Source organism: Nicotiana attenuata, chromosome 3 (genome assembly GCF_001879085.1).
Source record: "Nicotiana attenuata strain UT chromosome 3, NIATTr2, whole genome shotgun sequence".
NCBI lineage: Eukaryota > Viridiplantae > Streptophyta > Magnoliopsida > Solanales > Solanaceae > Nicotiana > Nicotiana attenuata.
Genome location: NC_031991.1, coordinates 44068867 through 44095141, shown reverse-complemented (window position 1 = coordinate 44095141; position 26275 = coordinate 44068867). Strand labels below are relative to the sequence as shown.

At 38.2% G+C, this 26275-nt stretch overlaps 1 protein-coding gene across 1 annotated transcript; it reads left to right on the top strand.

Annotated features, from left to right (window-relative positions):
- LOC109223625 (DNA repair protein RadA) lies at positions 6746 to 18775 on the top strand. Its single transcript, XM_019388006.1, has 16 exons — positions 6746 to 7489; positions 7669 to 7724; positions 9009 to 9067; positions 9171 to 9242; positions 10286 to 10369; positions 12039 to 12146; positions 12459 to 12521; positions 12937 to 13017; positions 13545 to 13610; positions 15216 to 15371; positions 15874 to 15951; positions 16312 to 16350; positions 16543 to 16625; positions 17258 to 17330; positions 18123 to 18466; positions 18566 to 18775. The coding sequence occupies exons 1-15, from the start codon at positions 6888 to 6890 to the stop codon at positions 18291 to 18293; spliced, it is 1791 nt and encodes a 596-aa protein (XP_019243551.1). The 5' UTR covers positions 6746 to 6887; the 3' UTR covers positions 18294 to 18466; positions 18566 to 18775.

Genomic DNA, 26275 nt, shown 5'->3' with positions numbered 1-26275 from the left:
ACAGTGTGAATATAAAATAGGAAGGTGACTCCGAAGCCTGCGAATGCAGCAGCAAGGCTACCTTGAGTGTCCTCGGCAAGAATCCGAATAGCTACTAGCGAACAATACCTGGATCTGCACATAAAAATATGCAGAAGTGTAGTATGAGCACACCACAGCGGTGCTCAGTAAGTATCAAGACTAACCTCGGTGGAGTAGTGACGAGGAACAGTCAAGACACCCACTGGTCTAATAATCAGAACAAGTATAAGTATAGAAACAACCGAACGTGATATCTATATAAAGGATACGCGATATTGCTAACAATACAGTAACTACAATAAGGGAAGGAAACAACAAGTAACGGTGGAAAACCATAATAAAGCTCATAAAAGTGAACAAAAAAAAATACAACCCGAATTCGAAATTCACAAATACAGTAAGGACAGGTCATAACTTAGCAACTACGGCAGCTTCCACATTAGGTCATAGCCAACAACTTCAATGAATTAGTCAAATCTTTTAGTTGATAAAAACATTTCGAATTATACTTCTTCAAGTAAACATTTTTTTGAAATAGTCCTCTAATAATGAATACCTTTCGAATATAACCTTTTCAAATAAATAACCTTCGAATATAAGTCACCCTGTGACACCTCATCTCATAATCATACAATACGCGTCTCAATACCTGAACCCTAACACTTGGCATCCTGTGCCCTTATCACACCTCAAAATCATACTGACAACTCACTTGCCCAAAAGAGTCATTCTCACATGGAAGGAAAAATAAACAAAGGTGTGCGTCTATATTCAGAAATCTCAAGGAGGCTCCTATCCGTTAAGGGTGCTTAGCCACATGTATGCTTGTGCAAGTGTCCTAACATAGTTCATACCAGCTAGTAAGCATAAGGACAAGAACGGACAACACATATACTGTTTACACGGGGATAGGATCAATGAAAACAACATCTCAGAACACAGTGATAATAACAGGGGATCTCCCAGGATACTGTCCCGTAGTCCCAAACGTAAATGTACAGAGGATCTCCTGGGATACCGTCCCGTAGTCCAAATATAAATGTACAGAGGATCTCCCGGTATACCGTCCCGTAGTCCAAATATAAATGTACAGAGGATCTCCCGGTATACCGTCCCGTAGTCCAAATATAAATGTACAGAGGATCTCCCGGGATACCGTCCCGTAGTCCAAATATAAATATCTAGTGGATCTCTCGGGTGTCGTCCCGTAGTCCATCTCATAATGCGCAGGGGATCTCCCGGGTGCAGTCCCGTAGTCCCAAAAGTAAACGTGCAGGCGGATCTCCCGGAATACCGATCCGTAGTCCCAAAGTAAACATGCAGGGGGGATCTCCCGGGATATCGTCCCGTAGTCCCAAAGTAAATACACAGCGCAACATACAGAAATAACAGTCACAGCACAGCAGAAAGCTCGTACATCACCATGATACATATAACAACAACAAAAATGACAATAATTCAAGGTAAGACAAATAGTCAACTCAAGGACCGTAAATCACAAGGAAACGGTAGAACCAACTCACAAGGATTTAACCACAGAAAAGAACGCTGGCATAAAGGGAATAGTTCAACACGGGAAAACTAACGTATAGCGACGATCCCACAATATACAAGTCAATAACAAGGAACAACACGAGTCAAGTAGTCCCAAATAAGGGCGAGTCAACAAAGATATTGGTTATCTAACTCCTTTTAAGGTTGGACAAATTTTGAGGTTATCCCGCAATACCATTAGGGAAAAATGATCTTTAGCTTCACTTAAGACTAAACAATTTCAAGAGGGGTAATAATAATTCTCAAATAAGATAAGCAACTATGAAGAGATAGCATGACAATAGGAGAGGCGAAATTCTTCAGTTAAATCAATTAGGAGTCAATTAGGCAATAAAAATGAATCATGAAGTAATTAATTCCAATTAAGTATGTGGAGGTGAAACCAATAAATAGGAAACTCAGTCATGTCAAGAACACATTCCTCCAAGTGAATATAAAGACCTATGAACCCTAAAAGGCCAATTTTTTTACAAATAAGTCCGAGCACACACTCGTCACCTCGCGTACACGAACTACAATCAACATAGAAGACTCAAATCCTAAGGGGAAGTCCCCCACACAAGGTTAGGCAAGATACTTACCTCAAAGATAATACACCGATACTCAAGAATGCACTTCTCGGGTGAAAAGATCTCCGGACGGCTCAAATCTAACCAAATTAACTTCAAAGCACAAATAAAACACATAAGAAACTATTCCGGATCCTAAAATTTCAATCTTTAACAAAATCTAAAAATCGGTTTAAAAGTCGACCCCCGGGCCCGCGCCTCGGAACCCGATAAATTTTATAAAATCCGAATACCCATTCCAATAGAGTTCAACCATACAAAAATTACCAAATTACGATACCATTTCATCCCTCAAATCATGAAATTTCGCTTTGAAAATTTTCTTCAAAAACCAACATTTTTCCTAACTAAAAACACAATTTAAATGATAAAAACAAAGAATAATTTATGTAATATATTTAAGTCTCAATGAAGAATACTTACCCAATCGAATTAGCTGAAGAACCCACCAAGAATCGCTCAAAACCGAGGTCTACAAGTCAAAATATGATAAAAATGGTGAAACCCTCGATTTTGGAATATATTCTGTCTGCCCAGATTTTTACCCTACGCTATCGCGGACAAACTGATGCAATAGCGAAGCACAAAATTTTTCAGCCCTTCTTTTACCCTATGCGATCGCAGCCATTCCTCCGCGATCGCGTAGAACAAATTTTCCAACAGCCTTCTCCAACTCTTCCGAGCAGCTTCTAGTATAATGGTCATAACTTTTTGTACAAAACTCCAAATTACAATTGGTTTAACTTTCCGAAAACTAGACATCAAGGGCTATAACTTTAATTTTTGGATCATCTTCATATTCCTTATAGATTGTGAGATATAAGCTTCCAAAGTCGGGTCAGTGCAGCAGAAATTTAACTCTATGCGATCGCGACTATGCCGATCGCATAGAAGGAAACACCAGATAGCAGAACAGCAGTTCAAACATAGAGAAAAATGACTCGTGGCCCCCGGGACCCCGTCTAAACACATAAACAAGTCACATAACCTAACACGGACTCGCTCGAGATTACGAATCACATTAAACAATGCCGAAACAACGAATCAAACTATAAATCGAATTTATGAACTTTCAAATCTTCAAATTTCTAAACTCGTGCCGAAACCTATCAAATCAATCCAGAATGACGCCAAATTTTGCAGGCAAGTCCACAATGACATAATGGAGCTGTTCCAACTCTCGGAATCGTATTCCGACCCCGATATCACAAAAGTCAACTATGAGTCAAACCTCTCCATTCTTCCAAACTTCAACTTTTCCAACTTTCGCCGAAACACCTCACATTACCCTACGGACCTCCAAATCCGAATCCAGACGCGCGCCTAAGTCCAAAATCACCATACAAAGCTGTTGAGATCACCCACGACCCATTCTGGGGCCGTTTACTCAAAAGTCCAATTCCGGTCAAATTTTTACTGTTTAGACTTCCAAAACTAGGTTCCTTCTTCCAATTTAACTCCGATTTATCCGGAAACTGAATTCAACCATGCACACAAGTCAATACTCATATTATGAAGTTGTTCCAGACCTTACTCCGCTGAACGGAGCTTAAATTCTCAAAATGACCGGCCGGGTCGTTACATCCTCCCCCTCTTAAAACCAACGTTTGTCCTCGAACGTGCCAAGATTCGCGTCGAAGTTCTCAACTTATTGAATGCACACTTCCAGCATACACCCGCGGGTGATCCCAAGTCACCCTAATCCACATAAATCTGATGACACCATCTCAACTGAAATTTAGCCTTTCTAGCAATACCAATAAGCCTTAGAGCCCAACTCCCCATCTCCCATTCATTTCCAAGGGACCTGATTCTAAATCCATATCCGGTATCAGTTTCAACTAGCTGCAACCACTTATGCCTACACCCACAGAGTATAACCACACAACATACACACCACACATAGGCCTATAATAACATTCCTGATCACAATATTTGTCCGAAATCAAATCCTGCACCGGCCATAAGCCTCACATTCGGTAGGAACCCGTTTGAAACCTCCACAACACTGACGATGATACAATAATCACAAAAACCACATAACTAACACCCGAATAACCAAATCACAACTAATACCAACGGGCACACACCCCACAAGATAACTCAAGAAGCATAGAACGAAAATGACTGAATATGGAAAGGAAACACATAAAGAAACTATCAAACAAGTCCGTCAAGAAAAAATTTTTCTACCAAAACTAATTTACAAAACAATCTACAAGAAAGAATTAAAGCATATAAAAGAATCAAGGATCTCATACTGATATAACTCCCACCGCGGTACACAGCTCGGTCTCAACATATTAAATCACATAAAATAACGAGGGTCTTGCCCTCGACTCTGAATCTCAAGTATAGTACACATCAAATCAGCTGAAAACTCTCACTAGATCAATTCCGTCATAATTTACAACAAGTTCTGGCTCCCACACTGATGGAGCATAAGCGTCACGGCTCGTCGCCAAAAATAGTCATAAATCACATCAAGCCTACCGAGAAGGACAACAGAAATTTACTACCAGTCTCATAACTCTCGATAATAAACAAAAACAGATGATAGACATGGCTATCACTCATAGAACCTTCCAACAGGGTTACACATAAACAGAGTGCCAATCATGAAACGCACCCATAAGTGGAGCAACAAATAGGGGAACTCACCCCGATAAGCAGAACTGTAATGAACTACGGATGGTGCTCCTCTATAACAAATCAAAATCATACCTGAATGGCACCATCTGGCGCAACGGCCTTAAGCCTACTATATGAAACACATCAACGGGCCAGGCCTCCCCCTCTTGGGCGCCCTCTACTCACCTGAATACCTTGCTGTGACACATCTGCCTGAAATCTGGGGAAATCTCTCACCATGTGGCTAACATCTCCACACTCAAAGAAACCCCTCTACTGACGTGGCTGTGGGACTGTGCGGTATGGGTACTCTGAGACCCATGAACACCTGAATCACTGTGTGAAGCCTGAAGCGCAAACTGAACTGGCTGACCCACGAAACCTCCACCATGTCGCACCTTGCCTCCAAAATAAGGGCCAGCAGATCTCTCCGGTCTACGAGGCCTCCTTGCCTCCCTGTACTCTCCCTCTCCAGCTCTCGTCTGTTCTTTCGCTCCCGGTTCCATATGCCCTCAAACCGGCGAGCGATCCCTACCACCTGCTGAAAAGAAACATCTGACTCCAACTCTCAAGCCATGCTGAACCGAAGTGATTGAGGTACAAACTCCCTCAAAACATCTCTGAAAACTGAACCCATGTAAGTGAAGCTGCATTGGTCGATTACCCAACTCATATGTCCACCACCACTGATAAGCCGCTCCGTCAAGCTGGAACGTAGTAAAAGCAACCCCACTCGTCTCTGCGGTACCCATAGTGTTGATAATTTAATAATATGTTGTGACAGGTTGTTTGATATATTTTTTAAATAACAAAATACAATCCATTGCAATAGATTAAACTATTACATAAACTTTAAATAAATTAATTCTTGCCTAAAAAATACTTACATGTGCTGTACAAATCCATTATTATGCACTTCTCAAGAGGTAAGCAAATTAATATTGAAATATTTTTTAATTTCTTCAATGAATATTCATTGGAGATAATTAAATTGACAGAATAGCCTAACAGATGCAAGCCCTTTATAGTCATGATTGGTTAAATATGCTCAGAGACCACAATACTCCATTAGGAAATGGTATCATCAACTGTACTGATCTCTTTCCTTTCGTTATATGGACCATTCGGATAAATAGGAATAATAATCTCTTTAATAATACCACTAATAAACCGGCTCTTCAGCATGCTCTTAATCAAGCAGTGTAGTACAAACTTCTCACTCAAAATGAAGCAATAACTCATAAACTTATCCCTATCACTGTCAACTGGATTAAGCCTCCAACGAACACTATTAAGCTTAATACTGATGGTCCGTTTATACAAGCAAGCTCTCTATGTGGCTTTGGTGGTACTTTCAGAGATAGTAGGGGTCACTGGATAGTTGGCTTCTATGGAGCCTCTCCAGGCTTATCACCTATTCAGGCAGAGCTATTGGCTTTGAAATCAGGCCTCCAATTAGCGAAAGAGCAAGGATTAACCAATTTAGAAATGGAAGCTGACTCTACTGATGCCATAAATGGTTTGGCAAATGGAATGTCTATTTTTAATAACACCATCCTTGAGTGCAGGTCCTTAATGAACTAGCTGAAGGTTCAGGTAATCAATCACACGTTCAGGGAAGCCAACAAGCTGGCACACAAGATGGATACGAGAGCACTGAGTGACAACAAATGCAGGGATCTTACTATTCTCCATTACCCGCCTCATTTTGCAACTGAAGTCTTAAGCTCAGACTTGGAAGGCTCGACTTATGTCATTAAGAATGTTAGGAAAGACGTTTGCTCTAGACTAGTTTATTTTGGGAACAAAAATATCCTTCGAGACATGGTATATAATAGCCAAATAGTAAATGCCCCACCGGGCAATTATGGTTGTATGAACTCTACTATTAGATATCTATAAATAAGATCCTATTTATAAAAAAAAAAAAAAAAAGAATGAACGGAGGGAGTAATTGCAATTGTGTTGTAACTGTTGATATAAGAGGGGTTAGTTTCCGTTTCCGACCCGGGGAAAAAGAGAAGTTTCCATTTCCGACCGTTTGTCGGGCACTGAGAGCGGTCTGTTCAAATTTTGCGCCTATAAAAATCCCAGCGCCCTCCCTCTCTCTAAATGCAAGTAGCAGACATGCGAACACTGAGAGCCCTCCACTTCCAAAAACACCTTTTCAATCTCCCTCCAAAAATCCCCTTCTCATCTCTCCGTTTCACCATTCTATGCAACTCTCGCCAGTTCCGCTCCACTCTCCGGCAACAAATTCCTAAAGAATCGACCGCTTTCACCGACGCCGCCGTACAAGGCTGGGCCGCCCCTTCAACAAGTCAACAAAACCCTACTAATGAAAACACCCCGCAAAGAGAGTCTAAACCGAATGAAATCAGTGAAAATTACTCTAACGGTATAAAAAGTAGGGTTTATGAGGTTATAGGGAATGGTACCAAGAAAAAGGGGAAGGGTGGGAAGAGTAGTAAAACAGTGTGGGTGTGTAGTGATTGCGGGTATGATGATGGGCAATGGTGGGGGATTTGTAAACAGTGTAATGGTGTTAATACAATGAAGCGATTTTCGGAAGGGATAGAGCGTCCTATGAGTGGGTTTGAGGTTACTGAGAGTGTGACGAGGTCGTGGATGCCTCATCAGTCTGTTAAAGCCATGCCTACGAAATTGACGGATGTAAATAAAGGGATCAATCAACTAAATTGGCGAATCCCTCTGTAAGTTAATTATATATGTAAATAAGAGGAACATTGAATTTCATAATTATCTCCTAAAAAACAATGTTGCCTGTTTTTGTCTTGTTCATATCTTTGCTTGAGTTTCTTGCCATATTGACTTTGATATTAATATTTGAAAATCTTTGAAAAATTATTAATGAAATATTTTACTCGTATAGGTCTGGCCTCTTTGGAGCTGAAGTTGGAAGAGTACTTGGTGGTGGTCTTGTGCCGGGTACTGCCTTGTTTTGTCCCTATTTTTATACATGAAGTTCATTGTGACTTGCAGTCTCAACTGAAAATATCAAAATGTATTCACTCAAAAAATTTCATAAAGATAGTACTACATGTTTATAAAAATTAACAAAAATGTTTAAAGTGCAGAATGAGTTAAAATCTTCTCAGAACAAGTTTTTATTTAGGCAATCATGTTAAAGGGGGTCCTTTTAGTGTCATTAAATTTTGGCTATATGTCTACTGCTAGTAGTTTGGCTGCAGGTTTGCCTAACATTTGTTGTCATTTTGGCTGTGTGGATAGTGAAGTATACTTTTTCAATTTAATCAAACATTTGTTAGTACGTATCCCGGTAGAAACTGGCCAAAGCTAAATTATAAAGGAGGAGAACTCACCTCATGTTTAGGGTTGAGGCACGTTATTTGAAGAAGTTCTTGACTTATAAGGATTTATGTTAAGTGCTTAGAAGTCGGGTGATTTTTAGGGCTGAAGATGTAAATTTGGGGTAGGGAGGGAAAAGAAAAATATAAAATTAATTTAGCCTTATAAAGAAAAGTATAAAAGTAGTTGATGACTTCTTTATTCATTGGGCACAACACCGTCTGGTCACATCTGTCTCATAGAATTCAAGGAGAAGCCCAACTACTGATGGTAACCACCTTCATTACCCAAGCTCCATCTCTAGTTTGACTGCATTACTGCATGTGACAGGTATACCCAAATATCTATATTATTCCATGAAGAATTCCAGAAATAACTTAAGTAATGTAGCCTGCCTGCTACTCTGTTATTAACGAGATCATGTTACTAACGTGTAACATGTTCACTTTAACCTTGAAATTTGAGAAGCCTGAGTATATTCTGTATAAAACTCAGGTATATCCACCTGCAAATAAAACAAGAAAATGAAAGCTTCCTGAAGTTGTTGCATTCTGTAATTTGCTTTTACTGTATTTGTTGTGGTGAGCAGGGTAAGAGGCTATGCCTTGAACTTTTCACAGATGGATTAGGAGCATCAACCAAAATAATCGGTGCCTGCAGATAAATAATTGCTGCTACGTATAGAGTCACTCTCTAGGCTGTCTTTGGTCTCCTCTTCTCACTAGTTCAAAAATTTATCGGGAGCTATTTCAATACTGCTAAGTATAGAGTCACTCTCTAGGCCGTCTTTGGTCTCTGCTAGTTCAAAATGCTTTCATGGAGCATTTTGAATTTAATTTATTGGGAGCTATTTGGTCTCTACCTTCTCAATATGGACACTCTTTTTTCCTTTTCTATTTGCAGGCTGCTTAGTGTTAGTTGGTGGCGATCCGGGTGTTGGCAAGAGCACGCTATTGTTACAGGTATGATGCTGTGTGCACACATAAGTTTTTGGTTCTAAATCATATCATTTGGTGTTATCTAATATTCTCCAATCACTTTGACTATCTTACTCTCTATTGCAAGATTGCAGCCATAATTGCAGAGGGGTGTGATATGGGAGGACCAGCACCAGTTCTCTATGTGTCTGGTGAAGAGGCGAGTGTTTATCATTCCTAATCGGGCAGTGCCTTTTTGCTTTTTCAAGCTTTTGATAATTGATATGCTGTATTTGCTAAAACTGAAACTCTACCAAGGGCATGAATATAGAAGTACTCCAATATAGAACCTTTTCCGATTCCTGACGTTGGCAAAATGTAAACCAATCTAAAAGCTTACTGTCATAACAGATTCTCTTTTTGATAAGTGACATATTAATAGTATGTTAATGTTTATAGATAAAAAATGATGGTATATGATGTCTGGGGTGCTATCTGTAGCTGCCATAGTAGTTACAATTGTCAATTTAGCTTTGATTGGGCTGGTTTTGAGTAACTGTTGTTTGTAATATCTTCCATTGATACATGAATCACTTCTGTACCTTTTCCATCTTCACCTTTTATATGAGGGTAGCTGATTCTCATGCAGGTTGAGCTTATGGTTTGACTGAGAAACATATGTCTACAAAGGAAAAGTGATTGTTTTATCTGGAAAAGGGAAAGGGAATAGCAATTACTCCCTCTGTCCCATTTTATGGGGCACACTTTTCTTTTTAGTTTGTTCCAAAAAGAATGACGCCTTTCTATATTTTGAAACAACTTAACTTTAAACTTTTGATTAACTTTAAACTTTTGATTAACTTTAAACTTTTCATTTTACTCTTAGTGAGATAATTTGTAGCCACATAAATATCTATGGCTTGTTTTAGAGTTTAGACTGCAAGTTTCAAAAGTCTTTCCTTCCTTCTTAAGCTTTGTATCCCATCAAAACCGCCACATAAATTGGGACAGAGGAGTATATAAAATACTACATTGTTATAATTTTAGCAAATTTGAAGGAGCACTCTCTCTTTGAGTGCAGATGCTTGTGTTTTGGCTTTGTCATTCACGGAAACAAAATAGGGGAAATTTCGGTGGCTTGTAAATTTGTCCAAATTTTTATCCTAGCTTTCTTATTTAAATAGTCTTTTGTTTTCCTTGCATGCAATTTTTTGCTCATGAAAAATGTTGGTAACATCCCGGCTTGAGTCTTCTTCATGGCAGAGTGTTGAACAAATTGGAAACAGAGCTGACCGGATGAGAATCGGAACAGATGAACTATTTCTTTATGCAAGTACAGATATTGAGGTTAACCCTTTGATATCCTTCAATAATTTTGCATGTCAATTTCCTTTGGCATGATTAATCTGTTTTAATGTGTTGTTTGTATTGATTGTTGACTAATAGTCATAAGTTGGCTTGTGGTGGGGCAACTATGCCTTGAGTTATTAGTCAGTACAACTGGTTGCGGCTGCCAATTGAAGGACCTCTATCTTTAAAAATTTATGGAAGGTTATTAATCCAGTGAAATATGAATAGAGCTGATTTGAGATCACATTACAACAACAGCAACAACAACATACCCAGTAATTTCCCGCAAGTGGGGTTTGGGGAGGGTAAGATATATGCAGCCTTACCCCTACCCTGGAAGGACAGAGAGGCTGTTTCTGATAAATCCTCGTATGGAGAACGTGGCAAGAAGTAGTAATAACAATAAGATAAAAATAAGACCGAAGCTAAGAAAATAGTTAAACTCTAGGTAGTAATAGCAATTTATGAATAAAGGGATATCATACTAACACTAATGCTAGCGAACTGAGTAAGACAAAGAGAAATGCTCGACTACCGACTAGCCTTACCCTAATCTTCGACCTCCGCACCCTCCTATCTAGGGCCATAATTCTTAAAAATAGGTTTTGCTCTTAAGATGTTGCATTATCTTTCCTGTTGGCTTATGTTCACCTGCTGTTTTATAATATGAAGTATGATGTCCTTCCCGCCCCTTTTCCCTTTCCCTTTTGGAAGCGTACCAAGTTGAGCCTTAGATAAGACAACTAGCCTGACCTCGATAATGTGAATTTGAGTGCTAGATTAATTAGCATAAACATGCAAAGTTAGACGGGAGAAGATCTGAGAAGAGGAAGATTCAAAGTTGAAAGATTAGATGGGAACTGATTAATGGTTCTAACAATTGCAGTTTGATTAATGTGCATTGGTCAGCCATGTACATAGTTGCCCTTTTATTGTTGCAGAAGCTTTGAATAACAACTGCAGGTCTTAATGAGAACACAAACCATGTTTTCCATGCTAGTGACTTTCTATACCATGCAGGCGCTTTACCTTATAGGCTTATAGTATTCTTTTAAGGCTTACAGTAGTTAAACGCCTGCATTAAGGAATCATCCTCAGTACTTCATCACATAAATTAACTAGGTGTAACATGTCCAATATCATGTTATTGCAGTCTTTGTTCAGTTGCAGACAAACTGATTTTGCCTACCCTAGAACATAAAGTTGGGAGTATATTGACCTAGCATGTATTTACCAAAATATCTTACTAGTTGAACTTTTATTATATTTTTTGAGCAAACTTCTGATATTCTTTGTTGCGACCGCCGACCAGTGTGTAGCAAAATATCTACATCCAACTGAAGGAAGAGAATGGATTTATTTTTTTCTTTTTAATCTTTAAGCTTGCAATTTATTGTAATAATAATGTGTAAATGTTGCAGATAAAAAAGGATCACTTAATGAAATATAGGTCAGTTAAACTGTGTTAATGATAAAAAAAAAATTCTCTCTATTAGTTCTTGTGCTTCATCTTCTCTTGTGAAAAGCTAGGTCCTTTGCGCATTTGTTAAAAAAATAACCTTGGATTACTTGAAGGTTGCAGACTGCGATATTATACTGAACAGATGCTTAAAGTGAATACATCTGATGTATTTATGTTGTATTCCATGTTGCTGTCTTTCTTCAGGATATTCTGGAGAAAACCCAAACTCTCTCACTGCGAGCTTTAATAATTGATTCCATCCAGACAGTTTATCTGAGAGGAGTAACTGGAAGTGCAGGAGGTCTATCGCAGGTTCTCTGTTTTGTGCTATCTTTTGTAATAGTAGATTTTCGTCGGGAGTTCGTCCAAATTTTTTATCCATTTGAATGGGAAGGGTTGCTCTCTATTCATTTTTTATTAAAAGCTTTCATGTGAGGGAGTTTCCTGTAAATAAATCTTGGTGTCTCAAGGCAACTGTGGTTTTCAGGAAAGAATCTGTCTCTTAAGGGTGGTTTGATAAAGCTCTGGTTTACCTTCTTTTATAAATAATGAAGTAGACAACCTTTAATTTGCTCTCACTGCAGTGTTGAGTCATCATAATTAATACTGATTCATTCTTGACAGGTAAAAGAATGCACAGAAGCATTGCTGCGATTTGCCAAGAAGACCAATATCCCTGTGTTTCTGGTGAGGGTGGAGTATTGGACATTGTGCTTTAACTTAAAGACATCTGGTTGATAATATTTATTGCAGTAACTCGATTAAAGGTTGTTTGTCTTTTTTGTCACTTTAGATGGCGTTCTTTAACTACCCTCTCGTCCTTTGCAAAAAGTAAATTAAATTCTTTCAATTGATTTAAAAAAAAAATCGGAGGTAAAATAATAAGAGTTTCACCTTTATTTATTATTTCGATACCTTATCAGAGGATATAATATTTCTTTTCTTGTTGGAGATTTTTTGTTATTGTTACAAATCTATGCTTAACTAGTATTCATATGCTTTCAGCAGCCAGAATCGTTTTCTGGTTTTATAGAGATATTCATTCCTTTTCTTTGCCAGTTATTTATCTGTTGATCTGATACTAAACTTGGGATTTCTTCAGATTGGACATGTGACTAAATCTGGAGAAATAGCTGGGCCTCGTGTCTTGGAACACATAGTTGATGTTGTTCTTTATATGGAAGTAAGTACCTTCTGACCAGTATCTCCTCCTGTAATGTTATTTGCGGTACATACATGTTTTTATATGCCCTTTGTTTATCCCACAGAGAAAAAGAAGAAGAGGTTTTTGATATGGCTTTTGACACTGAAAGGCTAAACCATTGTGCTCATGCTAGAGATGCTGTATCTTTAAGTCCATGTTTCTTTTCAGTGATCATGTGTAGAACGCTTTTTTCCTGTGCCTGGTCAATTTTTTCAGAGCCCCTGAACATTTTGGCATATCCTTTATAATTTGTATGGCTTCTTTGGCTCGTCCGCTTGCCTGTTTTACTTATTTGAGATAATATTTTATCATGTTTGTGCATATTCCTTTTGGTTGCATTTAGAATCTAATGTGTTTGGAGTCAGTTCTTGCAGACTGAGCACTAGTCATACTTCATTGAAGAACAATTTTCTCTATGCATTTTTGCTTTAGGGGGTTCTTATTCTTGGTTTGATTATTCCACATCTGTTTCTCATCAATGACCGGGTCGCACACTGAAATTGCAGGGAGAGAAGTATTCATCTCATCGTTTACTTCGTTCAGTGAAGAATCGATTTGGATCCACAGATGAGGTATTCGGATGCTTTCTCTCTCGCCCTTCTCCTTTTTTTTTTCTTTTCGGGAAATGCTCTATATGATTTGAGTGTTAGTGTGGTGGGACAAAGCTTTCCCTTCATTGTTTGAAGAGGAAGAAGATAAGGGGCAACTTAATGAAAGGTGATCTACACATTGCATGAATCAGTTAGTTTTGAGTTTATTAGAATGTTGATTCCTTGGAATTCTCAGGCTCTCTGCTAGGAGCAGTGAATATTGTCTAGTTATATGGGCTTCATTCTTACTGTCAAGTTTGGAGTATGTGGAGGTGGGGGTGGGGGTTTATAAACAGAAGGAAGGAAGAAATGGAGAGAATTGATTTGTATTGCTTGCACTTGATTTGAAAACGTATAGTTCTCCTCTATTTATAGAACAAAAGAAAAAGTTATTCTGGCAGGGAAAAAAAATTCGCAGTCATAAGGCAATTTCTTGAAGCAGAAATGTGACTGAACAGACAGGCCCCCCGCTTGACAATGGGTCCACTCTTCTCTGTTTGAAAAACATCTCGTTGCCTTTTCCCAGGGAACATTATCTTCCAACTATTATTGGAAACTAATGACAACTTGTTTTTCCAAAATCAAGTTGTCTGGCTCTTAAACCGAACAAATATTATTGTTCTAGGGCTTTGGTCTAGTGGTAAAAGCGTAGCGCGTGAGTGTAGATTAGACACTCGTCATGGTTGGAACCTGCCGCAGACAGGCTTGGTGTTTAAGTGGAGAAGGGTAGAGGGCCGGACCCTCTATCTACCAAGTCTCGAGCCGTGCACAACTGACCCTCCAGGATTTCTCAGTTATCAAAAGGAAAAGAAAAAAGAACCAAACAACTATTTAGTCTGTTATCATCTTCCTAGAGGTAATATGTAGAACTTCTAAAAAAAAGGTAAATTTTAATTGAGGTTTTTTAATCTCAAGTTGTATGCACGAAGCAGAAGTTTTTGGCTTAACTTATCCTGCTTCACTAAAGCTGCATTTTACATTCAACTCGTTAGCCTTTGGGGTGCGGCCTTTCCCTGGATCCTGCATAAATGCGGGATGCTTCGTGCACCAGGCTGCCCTTTTTAAATGTCCCAAGTTTCTTTTAACTGCTGGAAGTCGCTGTGTGATTCATGTTTAGTGATGTAGACGAGTAGTTGTGAGTGGTATGTTCTGCTCTTGCCAGAAACAAGCTCGTATTTCATTTGGAGTCTGATTTTCCGGCTTCATTTCATGATACTGGTTATCCATCTTATCTGGTAAGCATATTCTGATTGATAAATGTTATCCCTTTCTGATGTTGGTTAAAGATTTGCCAAATGTCAACATGAAGGACAAAATGTAGACGCAACTTAATCTAGGGAAAAATCGCCAAACGATATTTCAAACCTTTTACTCTGGATTATGCTGCTTTCTTGGTAGGGTTCTTCTATCTCAGGGAAGTCTTTACTAGTCACGATTAACTGAGGAACATCATACTGAAAATTTTGGATTATCCCTAATGATTTCCTAAATCTTTTTTCTGATTTTTATTTTCCGTTGTGTGCTCTGAAATGTTTGTCAGTGTTGCAAATTGGTGCAATCAGATAACCTAGTGGCTTTTGCTTGCAGCTTGGAGTGTTTGAAATGTCGCAATCAGGCTTGCAGGCTGTTTCAAACCCAAGTGAAATGTTTCTAAGTGAGCAGCAGTCGGATTCTGAGTTTCTGGCTGGACTAGCTGTTACTGTAATTATGGATGGATCTCGAGCCTTTCTTATTGAAATTCAGGTATGTCTTTATGCAGTAATTTGTTTTGGGCATTCTCAAGTCTTTATTAGTTTATGCTCTAAGTGGAACCAAGCATTGTGGAGAAGTTTCATTATAGACAAATATGGAACCCAAGAAAGGGTGTGAAGGACTGATCGAATTACCTTGTCTTATGGGGTAAGGCCTATGGAGGGGTATAGTGAAGATATGGGATGATTCTATGACAAACATCGGAATCAAGTGGCAAATGGAGCTAGAATCAGGTCCTGGAAACAAAGATGGTGCCGTGATAATCCCTTGTGCGTGCAACGTTTCCTCTACATTTTTCAATTTCTCTTGGCACAAGCTATGACAACTGCACGGGTGTACCGATGAGGGGAACAAAGAGAGCTCTGTGATTTAAACAGTTTTATTGTTTTAGCAACCTAAATAATTACCTAGCTACTTCCTCATGAATCTGCCTTTCTAATTTAACATTTTCTCAAATAGTTTATCATTTGAATAAATTTCTATATCCGTGTAGGCATTGTGTGTCGCTGGTTCATCTGTCTCACGACAAGTAAATGGTGTTCAAGCTGGCAGAGCTGAGATGATAATTTCAGTGAGTATTACTCCAAAGTTTACATGAGCTTGTAAGGAAATTAGTTGATTTTTCTAATAGGGATCAAGTTATTGCTTTCAATCTACTGCTGAAACTTGTGGCTCACATGCCAATTGTTGAAAATCGTTGATATTTCCTTCTTTTTTCCCTGAATCGAGTAATTCAGATGCCATGGGCTACGTTGTTTGGGATCAGATATGCTGAAGATTGCGAATTTACTGATTTTTTTACTACTGTATAGAAACCAGTTTAATATTCTTGAAAATCATGGACAGACGACTAGTATATATGAGAAATATACCTCCTATCAGATACGCTGAAGATGCGAATTAACTCTGGTTTCTTTACTACTGTATACAGGTTCTTATAAAGCAAGCTGGTCTCAAGCTACAAGAGAATGTAATGATTCTAATGAACATTCCCCGAATACTTTCTTCCTTTTATGACTTCTCCTCAGGATGTCTTACGTTATTTTTCAATTTGATCTTCCTTTTAATATATTTGGTTTCTCAGTGTATACGTTGTGCTTTCTTTTAAAATTTGACATATTCTTTAGATCTTTGATGTGGTTCCTGTTCTATTTGATTGTAGGGTATTTTTCTCAATGTTGTCAGTGGCGTTAGTCTGTCAGAGACTGCTGGTGATCTTGCAGTAGCAGCGGCAATATGTAGCAGGTATATTTTTCATATATATTAGTCACCTGTCTTCGCAGGTCAGTACCTTTATCGTTTTCTCTCCCATTCATATTATTACTTTACAGAACTTTCACGTACTTTAAAAATTCAAATTCATTTAATTAATCAAACCTAAAATTTGATTTGGTGTTTTTTCCTGTAACTAACTTTCCAAAGTATTTATTTGTTTTACTTCTCGTATAACATTGAAGTCAAATAGACACCTTAAACTCTATGCTGAGCTAAATCGTGTCATAAGTGCAAGTGGATCAGCACCTGATTATTGTGGATGTTTTCTGTACATTAATACCAAACTATGTAAAAGACAAAGGAGGGAGTGAATGGACAGAGGAAAAGAAAAGAAAAAGTAAAAAAAACGAAGACATGCAGTTTTCTTGATGACATGGAATTGCTTTTTGTGACTTGGAAGATACATTTACTTAGCTGTAACGCATAACCAATGCCCCTATCTAAGTAAAGCAAACCGATGTGTGCCTGGCTTTGCTGTCCAATCTTGAGAATGAGAAATAGACTGGTGGATTTCTGCATTTATTTATGCTACTTGTAATTATTTTTATATTTCTTGTCAAGTATGTAGATGTTGATAAGTATGTGCGTTCTGTCCTTTTCAGTTTTTTGGAATTCCCTCTTCCTGTGGGCATAGCATTCATTGGGGAAATTGGCCTTGGTGGTGAAATTCGTACGGTATGTATACTTACTGGATCTCCCTTTTCTAACTTTCTGTACACTTCCCAAATTAATTAGTTTTTTGTGAAATTTGTGGGATTTGCACCCTGATAACATGGCTTATTCGAATTTGAGGATGCTATCTGGGCCTCATTCAATGCAATTGAGATTAAATAATAGCATCCCCAAATTCGAATAAGCCAGTTGGTTATCAATATTTTTCCAAATAGGCAGAAACACGATTTTAACTATAAATGTTTGTTTTGGCTCAACCTTGAAAATCCATTTGAGATTTACATGTAAATACCATACTTCTTTCTTGTGATTTTCTCCTTTTCCTTTCTTTTTCTTCCTTTTGTTGTTTTATAGTCATGAGGTTGGGAAAATTGCAATTCTGTCTTTTATGACATTTTTTTTTTCCAAATTTTATGAGTGTCTACTTTTATGATCTTCCATTTCCTTGGTTATCAAAAATAAATACCATAATTCATGCATCCTATCACACCTTTCCTATTATTTTTAATGTCAGGGCTGACAAAAGCCATGTAGCTTCTTTTTATAAGTGCTGTTGCTTGGAGTTGGTCATTCATTATGTTGCCTGTTGGTTGTTGATTTCCAAATTTAAGAAAAAGAATATTATAGCCTCCCCTCCATCCAGTAGTAGGGCTATGGGTTTGGAAAGGCATTATGGTTTTCAGTTGGAGATAATATATGCTTGACCATACTTGTTCACCATGCACAAGGCATGTTCTTTTCCTCGTCCTGCCATTCTGATTCACTTCTGTTTTTTCTTCCTTACAAAATTTTTAGGTACCGAGAATGGACAAAAGGATAAATACAGTGGCGAAGCTGGGATACAAGAAATGTATTATTCCCAAATCAGCTGAAACATCAATGGCAGCTTTGGATCTCGGAGATACTGAGATAGTGGCCTGCAGGAATTTGAAAGAGATGATAAACATTGTGTTCAGAAAACGCTGAGATGGGTTATAGTGATTTTTTTTTTTTTTGAATGGTGATGCACTCTGCGCTGATGTCAGTGCTGTATATTATCTGGGTTGGACTTTACGCTTTGTGTTTGTGGCCAAGTTCTGTCATTTTGCGCTCAGCACTGTATATTAACAGACATATTGTCTAATCCTCTAATTTACCAGGTAATTATTTCGAGCCCCTTGGAATAGTTTAGCTCATTAACATCTTGATTGTCATTAGCAAGTGTTTTACTCTCTTTTTTTTTTTCAATGCGTCGACAGAGACACAGACAAATTGGAGGTGGATGGGGAGTGAAGTAACCCATGTAAAACGAGAAACGCCGACACAAGGCCATTATGTAAAAAATTAGGTTACCTTATTAATGACACAAGCTCTTTTCTTAGTGCCATCACCTCTTGTTATGTAAACTTACGTATCGTATTGTACTGTATCGTTTGATGAATACAATGTTTGGATGGATTGTATCGTTTTGGCGTCGTTTCATGGTATCACGCACCTGTAATATGATGAATAAATTTTTAATATTATAAAGAAAAATTATGATACGGTATATAAAAAGGTAGGGTAAATGATAAAATAAAATTATTTAATAATAATGAAGGGTGAGATTGAGAGAAAAACACAAGGAAACGACGCGACCACACCAAATCGGTCGTTATATAAAGTGGCACATTTCATCGTTACGTAACGACGGATTTAACGATACGATACAATTTAAGTAACAATCAAAACAAACATTGTATTTAAAGTAACAATACGATACGATACGATAGGTAACAACCATCCAAACAAGCTGTTACTTGCAATCATGTTTACACAAAATTAATGAATCCAAGACAAGTAATTTTTTGTACGCACATTTATTTTTTAATCATGGTTAAATAATAGGTATTCTTCTTCTAATTATTAAAATTAAGTTACTTAGTTTGATGTAAACACCGAACGCAAGTAAGTAAACACATAAAGCTTGAAATTGGAACTATAGTATAGAGAAAGGTTTATTGTACAATCTAAGAAAAATTACATCACATAGCTGCCTCAAAAATGATAACCGGTAAAATAAGGGATAATTTCACTTAAGTACAACTCACACACCTGACTTGCAACATAATAGCCTAGATATCACATTGCAAATCTATAGCCCAAAAATAACAGGCTAATTCCCGAAAAAATAGCTTATTTCACACAATCAACATATTATCTGAAGGTAAGAAATTCAAACACCTTTATGTGCAATTGCTTAAGCAATCCAACAGGATAAAAGAAAAATAAAAAATTGATAAATGAATTGTAGAATTCCTCCAACGCGTACAAATTTGTTTCATATAGCACATACACGAAAAAGAAGAAGAGAAGGAAGTGTCAAACTTCTGTAGAGACCTCTTACACGCTAACAATGTATATACATCCTTATAAACTGAAAAAATATATATTTATACAACATTATACACAAATATACATATTTATACCCAATTATACAATACTGTATAACTTGTATAAACATGTATAATATTGTATAAGAGGTGTCTGTATAACTATATACACAATTATACACTATTATACAGTGTCGATACAACCTGCTACATAGTTATGATTTTCCAGAACTTCAAACTTCAGAATCTTCCAAAATTACCAGAACTTCAAACTTCAAAATCCTCCAAAATTAGTGGTTGTTTGTTGGTGCAAATCAAGTTTGAGAGCTATTTATTTTCAGATCTGTGTGTATTTTCATGTTTCTTTCAAAAATCTTCTTCGTTCTTCTGCTTGCCACCATGGACGACGGGGTCTTTCTTCGAGCCTTCTTCAAGCCATTAATGGCAGAATTGCGTAGGGGATAAAGGAGGGGAATAGCGGGGGCTAGGTTAAGAGAGGATGAGGGATCTATGTGGGTTAGAGAGAAAGGAGTGAGAGGCGGTGAGAGAGAGAAGGGAATGAAGAAAGAAGAAAATAATAAAAACCCTAAAAGTATGTCTTTAATAGTGGGCTAAAGGCTGAAAAGTTTCTTTCAAGTTATGTACAACATGGGCTATATAGGGTAAGAGCTTTAAATGTGGGCCATTTTCGGTTGGGCTATTAGGCCAAGTGACATGGGCTGTAATTCTTTCGTAAAATAATATACATTATTTGTATTTAATGTGTCATATACTTGTTATATACATATATTATACATACTGTTTATATATTTGGTTACCACGTGTAATTATTTTTTACCACGGCCAAATATCTATATTTATATCTATATCTACTAGTTTTAGAGTACGCGCTTTGTGCGTGTATATCATACTAATAAATATAAACTTTTTAGAAATCACAAGATTGTCCTCATATCATATGTGAATTTGATATTGTGACATGAACACACTCAAAACCTTTTTTCCATTATATTAAATCTTTTTTATTTGTATCTAATATTTACATCAAACCATTATTGTTAAATGAAGTATTAAGGTGATAATATGTATTGAATAACTATGATTTAATGATAATAATATGTATGAAGATATTCCTGATGTATTAAGTATTATACATAGGATTATAGGGATTCCTTAATTAATGGTTCAAGTAAGTAAATTGTCACGACCCGGATTTTCCACCTTCGGGAGTCGTGATGGCACCTACTAATGTAAGCTAGGCAAGCCAATTATTTGACAATTTACCTTTTGACCCATTTTATATTCCTTAACAATTAAGAAGAGATAACATTTAAACAGCGGAATTTAACATAAGCGGAAGAAAAACAATAAGCTATCTGAACATGAATATCTAATACAACTATTTGAGTCTCGACTACCCAGAACTGGTGTCACAGTTTCACAGGCGTTCTAAGAATACTACAAATAAAGGTTTGAAAGAAATAAATACAACACTGTATCTGGAAATGCATGAAAGAAATAGAAATGGTAGATAGAGGGAGACGCCAAGGCCTGCGGACGCCTGCGGGACTACCTCGGGTCGCCTGATGAAACAAGAATCAGCAATCCCACTGCGGTCCGAAGTCTACAACACTGGGATCTGCACAAAAGAGTGCAGAGTGTAGTATCAGCACAACCGACCCCATGTGCTGGTAAGTGCCTAGCCTAACCTCGGCGAAGTAGTGACGAGGCTAGGACCGGACTACCAAGTAAACCTGTGCAATTTAACTATATACAGCTGAAAAGAATAACAGTAATATACAGTCAAGTATGGGAGGGGGAAACATGCTGCGGGGAAACATCGAATAGTAACAGAAGAACAACAAATAAATATGAGGATCACCACAGTTCAACTGAAAATAGGAAGGGGAAATCATGCTGCGGGGTACAACAAGTATCAACAGGAAATCAGCAATTAATGTAGAGAAACTGTAACTCAATTATCAATAAAAATTAGGAATTCAAAGACAAGTGCACCGCATCACCCTTCGTGCTATCACTCTCTCACCAAAACAATACACGGCATCACCCTTCGTGCTTTAACGCTCTCTCACCATAACATTACACGGCATCACCCTTCGTGCTTTACACTCTTCCTCACTCAAGCAACAATCGCAAGGCAAATAGGGTAAAGGAATCTATAACATCGAAATAAAATCAAGTAACGACAGAAAATCAGTAAATAAATGTAAAGGACAACATAACTCAATTACCAGCAAGAGTCAGGAAAATCAAGGACGAGTGCACGGCATCACCCTTCGTGCTTTTACTCTCGTTCTCACCATAAGAATTAATATAAATTGCACGGCATCACCCTTCGTGCTTTACACTCTTCCTCACTCAAGCAACAATCACAAGGCAAATAGGGTAAAGGAATCTATAATATCAAAATAAAATCAAGTAACGACAGAAAATCAGTAAATAAACGTAAGGGACAACATAACTCAATTACCACATAGCGAATAGGACTCGACTCCTAACCCCTCAAGCTAAGGTTAGACCAAACACTTACCTCAAAGCCACGAGCACAATCAAGCTTCAACTACCGCTTTACCTTTTGCTTTCACTTCCAACTCGCTTGTATCTAACCACAATTTACTTAATAAAATTAATAAATGCTAAATATACCAATTCTAATGCATGAAAATAGGTTTTCTAGTGTTTTCCCCAAAAATTCAAAATCGTCCCCGGGCCCACATGGTCAAAACCCGAGGTTCGAACCAAAACCCGATTACCCATTCATCCCCGAGCCCGGATATATAATTGGTTTTGGAATCCGACCTCAATTGAGGTCTAACTCCCCAAATAAACAGGGGCACTCAAAGAATCACTAAGCATGACCAGATACGGCGCAAAATAAAACCGAAGCTTCTCTACCACAAACCAGAACAGTACCTGCACTTCCACCTCTAATACATTTACCTCCACCTCTAGCATCTCTACCTCCACCTCTAATACCTCTACCTCCACTTTTAATACCTCTACCGCCACCTCTAGCTAACTGAGCGGGCTGGATGAGTCCCTCAATGAACCTCCTCACTCTCTCTCACGATGGGAAGTATGATAAGAGCATGACGAGCCAAGTCGATGAATCTAATCTCGTACTGAGTGACAGTCATAGAACCCTGCTGGAGACGCTCAAACTGCCTCCGATAGGCCTCTCTCTGAGTGATGGGGGAGAAACTTCTCCAGAAATAGCTGCGCAAACTGCTCCCAAGTCAAGGCTTGTGATCCGGCTGGTCTAGCCAAGCAATAATCTCTCCACCAAGTCTTGGCGGATCCAGACAAGCGGAAAGTAGCAAAATCGACCCCATTGGTCTCAACTATACCCATATTTCTGAGAACCTCATGACAGTTGTCTAGATAATCCTGGGGATCCTCAGAAGATGCACCGCTGAAAGTAATAGTGAAGAGCTTGGTGAATACCAACTTGTCACGACCGGATTTTACACCCTCGGGAGTCGTGATGGCGCCTACTAATGTGAGCTAGGTAAGCCAATTATTTGACAATTTACCTTTTTACCCATTTTATATTCCTTAATAAATAAGAAGAGATAACATTTAAACAGCAAAATTTAACATAAGCGGAAGAAAAACAATAAGCTATCTAAACATGAATATCTAATACAACTATTTGAGTCTCGACTACCCAGAACTGGTATCAAAGTTTCACAGAAGTTCTAAGAATACTACAAATAAAGGTCTGAAAGAAATAAATACAACACTTTTTCTGGAAATGCATGAAAGAAACAGGAATGGTAGATAGAGGGAGACGCCAAGGCCTGCAGACGCCTGCGGGACTACCTCGGGTCGCCTGATGAAACAAGAATCAGCAATCCCACTGCGGTCCGAAGTCTACAACACTGGGGTCTGCACAAAAGATTGCAGAGTGTAGTATCAGCACAACCGACCCCATGTGCTGGTAAGTGCCTAGCCTAACCTCGGCGAAGTAGTGACGAGGCTAGGACCGGACTACCAAGTAAACCTGTGCAATTTAACTATACACAGCGGAAAAGAATAACAGTAATATACAATCAAGTATGGGAGGGGGAAACATGCTGCGGGGAAACATCGAATAGTAACAGAAGAACAACAAATAAATATGAGGATCACCACAGTTCAACTGAAAATAGGAAGGGGAAATCATGCTGCGGGGTACAACAAGTATCAACAGGAAACCAGCAATTAATGTAGAGAAACTGTAACTCAAATATCAATAAAAATTAGGAATTCAAAGACAAGTGCACGGCATCACCCATCGTGTTTTATCACTCTCTCACCAAAACAATACACGGCATCACCCTTCGTACTTTAACGCTCTCTCACCATAACATTACACGGCATTACCCTTCGTGCTTTACACTCTTCCTCACCCAAGAAACAATCACAAGGCAAATAGGGTAAATGAATCTATAACATCGAAATAAAATCAAGTAACGACAGAAAATCAGTAAATAAACGTAAAGGACAACATAACTCAATTACCAGCAAGAGTCAGGAAAATCAAGGACGAGTGCACGGCATCACCCTTCGTGCTTTTACTCTCATTCTCACCATAAGAATCAATATAAATTGTACGGCATCACCCTTTGTGCTTTACACTCTTCCTCACCCAAGCAACAATCACAAGGCAAATAGGGTAAAGGAATCTATTACATCGAAATAAAATCAAGTAATGACAGAAAATCAGTAAATAAATGTAAGGGACAACATAACTCAATTACCACATAGTGAATAGGACTCGACTCCTAACCCCTCAAGCTAAGGTTAGACCAAACACTTACCTCAAAGCCACGAGCACAATCAAGCTTCAACTACCGCTTTACCTCTTGCTTTCACTTCCAACTCGCTTGTATCTAGCCACAATTTACTTAATAACATTAATAAATGCTAAATATACCAATTCTAATGCATGAAAATAGGTTTTCTAGTGTTTCCCCCAAAAAGTCAAAAATCGTCCCCGGGCCCACATGGTCAAAACCCGAGGTTCGAACCAAAACCCGATTACCCATTCATCCCCGAGCTCGGATATATAATTGGTTTTGGAATCCGACCTCAATTTGAGGTCTAACTCCCCAAATTTCAATATTCTTAGGTTTTTCCCAAAGTTCCCAATTCCACCATGAAAACCCTAGATTCTAGGATGAAATCTTGTAAAAAGAAGTTAAGGAGAAAAGAAAATGAGGTAGAAATCACTTACCAATGTTTGGAGAAGAAAGGTTGTTTGAAAAAACGCCTCTTATGTTTTTGGGGTTTTGAAAAATGAAAAATGACTTAAAATCCCGTCTAAATATACTACTCTCAGATGCCCTGTCCGGACCGCACAAAATCGACTGCGGCCGCACAGCCCTTCCTGAGTACTGCAGTGACATGTTTTAGTATTTTGGCGATAACTTTCTCCACAGATGTCCAAATTATGATTTCTTTACCTTTCTGGAAACTAGACACGAAGGGCTACAACTTTCGTTTTTGAATCATCTCAAAATTCCTTGTAGATCAAAAAATATAGGCTTCCGAAGCCGGACCAGTGAACCTGTGCGGACCGCACAAAATCGAGAGCGGCCGCACAGCCCCTAGTGCGGACAACACAAAAACCAGTGCAGACCGCACTGGCAGGTTCAGAGATTTGCACTTCTCTGAACCTCCAATAGCCATGTTTTAAGCCTAAGACACCCCGGAACCTACCCGAAACTCACCCGAGCCCCCGGGACTCCAAACCAAATGTGCGTACTAACTCAAAAACATCATATGGACCTAATCGTGCGATCACATCATCAAAATAACATGTAAAATCATGAATTAAACCTCAAAACTCAACATTTTCATCAAGAATTCTTAAAGTTCATAACTCTTCAACCGGAAGTCCAACTCACGTCAAATAAACTCCGTTTTTCACCAAATTTCACAGTTATCTTTCAAATACTATAACAAGTTTGTACCGGGCTCCGGAACCAAAATACGGGCCCGATAACAATGGTTTCAAACATTAATTCTTTTCTTCATTTCTTAGATAATTTAGTAAAATAATTTCTTTCAAAAATTGATTTCTAAGGCTTGGGACCTCGGAATTCATTTCCGGGCATACGCCCAAGTCCCATATTTTACTGCGGACCTCCAGGGATCGTCGGAACACGGATCCGGGTCCGTTTGCTCAAAATATTGACCAGAGTCAACCGTAATCAAATTTTTAACTCTAAAAATTTCTATTTCTCATATTTTCACATAGAAGGCTTTCCGGATATAGGTCCGGACCGCACACGCAAATCAAGGTGAGGTAAAAAGGAGGTTTTTTGACCTCGGAACGCTGAATTTACTTGCAACACAAGTGATGCATAAATTCAAATTCCTAAAAACAAGGAAGGGCTATGGATTCATACGGGGTACCTACAACATTCTTCTTTTTGTTTTTTTGTAGTTCAATACAAGGATCTTGTTAATGAAGATAGACAAAAATCTCAAAGTTAAGGAAATATTATGCACATTCAGAACCCTAAGATCAAGGAAGGGCTATGGATCCATATCAAGTACTTCTAGGATTAAATCACAACGTTATATCTG

What these genes read in the sequence shown, in the direction of transcription:
- LOC109223625 (XM_019388006.1), top strand. Translation starts at nt 6,888, where the DNA reads ATGCAAGTAGCAGACATGCGAACACTGAGAGCCCTCCACTTCCAAAAA. An exon ending in CCAATATCCCTGTGTTTCTG is followed by an intron (nt 12,522 to 12,936) that starts GTGAGGGTGGAG and finishes GGATTTCTTCAG; the next exon opens with ATTGGACATGTGACTAAATC. An exon ending in GATTTGGATCCACAGATGAG is followed by an intron (nt 13,611 to 15,215) that starts GTATTCGGATGC and finishes TTTTGCTTGCAG; the next exon opens with CTTGGAGTGTTTGAAATGTC.